This window comes from Heteronotia binoei, chromosome 3 (assembly GCF_032191835.1).
Source record: "Heteronotia binoei isolate CCM8104 ecotype False Entrance Well chromosome 3, APGP_CSIRO_Hbin_v1, whole genome shotgun sequence".
Lineage (NCBI taxonomy): Eukaryota > Metazoa > Chordata > Lepidosauria > Squamata > Gekkonidae > Heteronotia > Heteronotia binoei.
Window position 1 is genome coordinate 69,826,969 of NC_083225.1, and position 6,000 is coordinate 69,832,968.

Sequence of the window (6,000 nt, forward strand, 5' to 3'; positions counted from 1 at the left end):
TACTTTGTGAGCTACTGGCATTAAAGTTGTGAGCAAGCTATTTGGCTACTGCATAAATCAGTTTGCTCTGGGTCATCCTTCCTGAGCTAAGACAAAAATGTGTGAGTTGAGGCTAAAAACGTGTGAGCTAGCTCACGCTAACTCAGTTTAGAGGAAACACTGCTCAGTAGCTACAAGTCTTGGTATTGGAACTAAACACTCCTCTGTTTGCTCTGTCACACAGCCTGATAGTGAACTGAGTATAAATGGATGCTTTCTGCGTACTCAAACAAAAATATTTTCAGAGGGTAGCTTATTAATTGGTTTGCCCCAAGCTTGAAGTTCTCAAAGACAAAATCTTAATAAAAATTTGTACAAGCATCTGATTATTTCTTATTTCCACTTCTCATACTTTAGGAAGAAGATGCTACTCGTGACAGTCGGTTTAATTTTGGCTATGGGATGGGTCACTGTCTACAGGTCAAAGATGGGGCTGCAGTCAAGGCCACACCTCTAAATCCTCCACTGCCCCCACCACCAAAGGATTCCGATTCCATCAAAAAGAAGTTTGTCGACCGTGCCAAAAGGATTGATACAATATCCCGTGCTGCATTCCCACTTGCCTTTCTCATCTTCAACATATTTTACTGGATTACATACAAAATTATACGCCATGAGGATATTCACAAAAAATAACTCCGTAAGAGCTGGGAACTTTTAGCCAAAGCGACTCACTTGTAAATAGAGAGTGAAATGTCTTTTCTGTCATTGGGACTGAGGTTTTTTTGTCTTGTGATAACTAAAGAGGGGGGAATAGAAAAAAAAGGAAAAGTATCAACAACAATTGCACAAAACAAGACGTTGTGGGATTACAAACGTGAGGATTTCCTTATGTGCTCTCAACGTGGTTCTTCCAGACTCTTGCCAAGATCATATAAAACCTAAACAGGGCCAATTTTTTCCAAAATGCAGTGTCTCTAAGACATATTTTTAAAAAATACCTAAACAGATCTGTCATAGGACTGACTGTAATGGCTGCCGTGCAATGAGTTGTAAGAGGACCAAACTTTTTTCAGGGTTATGCTGCCTTTCTATATGAAACAAGTCTACTAAGCTACATTCCATTAATGTCTGTAGTTAGTGGTTCACCCAGAAGTCCCTTTGTGGATTGTAAATTATTTCTACTAACCAAGGGGTGGAGATTTATACTTTAATATCCTTGTGGGTGTGCATTTAATATTATTGCTTTCCTAGAACTGTAACTTTTGAGGTCTGACTTGTGTAGGCCGTGATTCATTTGATTGCTTCCACTTGTAGAAACGACCTGCAAAATGGCTCGTTTTATCTTGGTTCAAAGACAGTGCACTTATTTCAATTCATTTTTGCCTGGGTCTTTAAAAAATATTATTATTACATCCAGCATAAGGTGCCAAACTGTAATTTACCTATTGTATTACCCTGTACTGCACTATTAATTAAGAACTCATTTCCTGGCATAGCTCAGTTTCGCATTGACTTTCTATTACTGCTCTCATTGTAGCTGCAAGTTGATAGCTCTGTAGGTAAGCATACCTTGTTTACAGACCTCTAATTTGTACCTTTCCTAAAGAGTGGCTATCATTTTAAATATCATTGACTAACGAAAAAGTTTTAAAATTGTACTGTGATTTTCATAACTTGTTAACCTTGGGTGCCAGAGCTATGTGGTCCAAATCCTTGCTATGTGTTTTGAAGTAGAAATCAAAAACAAAATAAAAATAAAAGCCAAACAAAAACTGAGGTATTTTTGCTTATGCAGACAACCTGTAAGATTAAAAATTAACATTACAATTTTACACTTGCCGTAAAAGGGTTTATTACAAAAAACATAATGACATTTCAATAAAGCTTAACGTATGATTGCTTTTTGTGCGTCTTGCTTTCACTGTGGCTCATGCTTGTTGCATGACAAAGTGATATGCTGAGCCACCGGAGAGAAAGAGTATTGAATAGCAAACAGAAATCTTCCCACATCAGAGCACATACAGCTTACAAATTCAACCTGTAAGTTTAAATGGGTTTTATTTCACTTTAACAGTTGTTCCCCCCACCCCCCAAAAAAGATCCTGTAAATCATAATTTGGTAAAAGATTATTCAACATATTTTCTCTCATCTTCAACATATTTTACTGGACTTTATTCCTGAAAATTCTATCTATATAACCAGATAGTTGTTTTGGCTCCTTTTGTATTTTTGGTTTAATTTTTTGATATATTAGAATATCTGATCAAATCTTCTATTGCTACCTGTTACAATCTTTATTCCTTAACAATTATATTACTGCCATCTATTCATTTAAAATTAAATGTATTCATATATCTTGTTTCCATTTGTTTATGCAGCACAAAGCAGCTATCAAATGATAATGAATTATCAGTAAATGCCTATATTTACTTTGTCTGTTCATTTTAGCATTGTGATCCTTTGAGAGCTAGGACCTTTACATCCAAAGGAAAACAAGAAGGATGGCCAAGTATTTTGTGTGGTATGGTACAAATAAGATTTTAATGTTGCAGTTGGAAAGCTAAGAAAATCTCAGTGAAACATTTCTGGAGGCCTGACCATAGCAAATGTAGGTATGGTTTTTTGGAGTTTTCTGTTTTTTTAAAAAGAAAGAAATGGAGGATATTGTCCTTGGGAAATGCCAGTTGTACTTTGAACGTGCCAGAAGCAAAGCTACATAAAGGGAAACCAGTCTTCTCTGAGAAAACAAAACAGAACAAGGGCACCCAGAGGACTTGACCTAATGAGAGAATAAAAGGGACAATGGTGGCTGGGTCAGCATCATATACTCTCACTCTCAGAAAAGGGTATTTCTCTGAGATACGCTGACAGCAAAGTTAGACTTGCTATCTGGGGATATTAAGGCTGTCTCATTGAATGCTTCTGAAGTGAATGCTCAACTGGATTAGGAGAAAAACTAAACCTAATTCAAGCAGATCTTGAAGACGCTATGTGAAATGCTGAGGCAGCTTCTTTTAGGCATACATGGAGGAAATCAAAGAAAAACAAGATCATTTTTAAGTTCAGTCTCAACAGTATTCTCTTCATTTACTAAACCTGGCACAAAGGATAGAGCAGAATGATCAAATGTCTTCCCTTCATAATGCTACCTGACATGTTAATGTTTTTTGGACAAATCCAATTAAATAAAGAGTTTGAGTTTTTAAAGGATACAGATTTGAGAAAATATAAATCCCCAAATGAGCAGAACTTGTCTTTAATAGTGAAAAAAATGGAGTGAGATTCACAGTTTGGACCTGTGAACATCATAATGTCTAATCTGACCCTCAGCCTAACCTAGCTGCAGGTTGCTGTGAAGATAAAATAGCAAGAAGAAAACCCATGTACACTCTGAGTTCCTTGGAAGAAAAGAAGGGATACATATTAAGGTTGCTACACAGTTCACATGCTGTGAGCCGCCCTGAGCCACTTGTTGGGAAGGGCGGGATATAAATTTAATAATAATAATAATAATAACAACAACAACAACATCTTCCACTGGGGGGAAGTTGTTCACTTATGCAGCTGCACCCATAATAGTATGAGCAGTATTGCTGATATGCACATAAAACAATAGAAAGGGGCCTGCCAATCCAGATATTTTCCCCCATTGCTTTCTCCCCATAATCTTAGTGCTGTAGTGCTGATACCCAAACCGGGCCCTGCTGCCAATGCAGCTTTCCATACTCACAAATATATGTGACCTCCCTTTAGATATATGTATATTTTCACTGATCTCATCTTATTCTTGAAAATAGTATATGAATAGATGTTTTTATAAATTATTATTACTCCTTGGCATGTGATTTCATTCATTTCCAAATGTTGTCAAAAGGGATAAAAGTAGTGGTATTTGTTTATCATCTACTTATTCTCCTATTCACAAGACATGTAGGGTGTTAGCCTCAGCTGTTAGCTTTTGTGGCTTAATTTCTTGTGCGTGAAAGCAGGCCAGTTTATGAAGGAAAGCCCTGAGGCAAATCACACCCACAACACATTTCATTTGGTGCATCAGACATCGTCAATTCATCTGTAGACTTGTTACTTTATGCTGACCATACTCTTGACAAGGCTAGATGGTTGTATTTAACAGCAGCACTTCATAACAGTCGGGTTTCTTCCATGATTCTGCATTAGCCTTTGACTCGCTCTTGTTCTTGGCTCTTGAGTTTGTGTGGGGCAGGGAGCAAGCAGAGAACACACAGCCCCACCCCAGAGATGCCAGTGCAGAAACTGGGGGAAAGAGCTGCTGTGAGGAGCCCTGCACAGAAGGGAGGCAAGTGCTAAATGCAGGATTGGTCCCAGATACTTACAAAGGTGGGGAGGGACCATATACAATTCCTTGCTTAGATCAGTAGCCACAGTGGTCTCATGTCAACAGTCTTGCAGTTAGAGAAATGCTGAGAGATTGTTTCTTGAAGGTAAGCTGTCACATAGAAGGTCATTTGAATCAGACTTCATGTGATAAATGCAACATGCATAGAGAAAGTTTGTGCACTGTAGAAGTGCACAATATGTTTGTGCGCTGTAGAAGTGACAGACAGCGCATTTCTCAATGCCAGAGTTTTTTCTAATAAAACTATTATGTGTTTGGGAGAGGTGTGTCACCAACCCTTCTTTAATAAAAGCTACTTCTGAGTAACAAAATGGTTCCAAGTTACTCCCCCATGCATGTTTCTAAGTTTCCAACCTAGAAACAAAACATAGAATAATAAGAGTACCAGAAATGAAGCTATCACCTAAGCAGCATAGATAAAAAATCCTAAAGTACCTTTAAAAGTACCTAGACCATCTTTTCATTCTCTTTTCTGTAGTCTTCTAGGCTAGGGAATGTCTGAACTAATCCACAGTAGCTGGCAAGTTACCTGTAGCTAACAAGCTACCTGTTAGAGACTGGTTCTGAGAAAGCAGAAGATGTACAAAGCAGATATCTGTTTGGCCAATTCAGACTTATAATATGGAACAGAATGGCTTTCATCTCTTAACCCAAACCCTTCTTGTTTTCAAAATACCTCAAATCTCTCAAATGACTTCCCTGCCTAACCAGCAGAACTCCTAACCCTTCTCCCACTAAAATCTGACAGCCTTCGACTCCGTCAGCTGGCCAGCAGTTAAACTACCAAACTTCTGCTTTTTTCCTTTTCTTTTCAACATTCCAATCCACGGTTTGGAAGTGATTGGCAAAGGCTCCTGGAGGGCAGAACTTGAAACCATCTGTCACAGTAGAATAGGGTTTATTTAATATTATGGTTAAATGTTGGTAGAAAGAGCATTACAATAGCTGGATGTTGTTATGTAACAAAACAATATATTAGTTTTTTTATTTTGTCCTGTATTAATTACTTTCTTTTACTGTTCTTTTTGTCCTTATTCACATATTGTTTTGTTTGTATAAAGTTGTCTGCTCCACACATTGTTCTTCAGTGTGGGACCTCTCCTGTAGATCAAATTAAGAGTTAGTGTAAGATTTTTCATAGATCCAGGCAAATGATAGTACAGTACTGTATGAGGCAATGCCTGGATTTAATGCAATCTTTAATACAACTATAACCAGTGAGGCTTAGCAGACCTTTTCCCAATTGTCTGACAAGCAGTGCCCTGTAAATGAAAGCAAGAGGTTCAGGTCACCCTGGATGCCCATGGAGCTGGGCAAGTCATGTGACTTATTTTCATATTAGTAATAAGGCCCCTAGAAAGAGGCTCTGAGTGAGTGCCCCCCACCCTTGCTGTCTTCCCACCCACCCAACTGAAGGCATTCATTCCTCCCACACTGTAAGCCAAAATGCCCTCAAAACGTGGTTGGGGAATTGTCAGGTGGGCACCTGGCTTAATCAGGATCTTTTACCTGTGTATACAGGATTCCACGTCCAGAAATTAATGCTTAAAAATATTAGGGTCTCTAATTAAGTAAAAACAATTAAAATTTATTCTAGAAAATATAGACATACATACAAGACAATGTGCTCATGAAACATACA

At 38.0% G+C, this 6,000-nt stretch overlaps 1 protein-coding gene across 7 annotated transcripts in view; it reads left to right on the top strand.

The window, feature by feature from the left end:
- The window catches only part of GLRA2 (glycine receptor alpha 2), a 209,318-nt gene extending 207,438 nt beyond the window's left edge, over positions 1-1,880 (top strand). For all 7 annotated transcript variants that reach the window (XM_060233988.1, XM_060233991.1, XM_060233989.1 and 4 more), the window contains one exon: positions 397-1,880. In XM_060233988.1, coding sequence (XP_060089971.1) covers positions 397-675 — 279 coding nt within the window. In that variant the 3' untranslated portion in view covers positions 676-1,880. The remainder of the gene's footprint in view (positions 1-396) is intronic.
- The last annotated feature ends 4,120 nt before the right edge of the window (positions 1,881-6,000 follow it).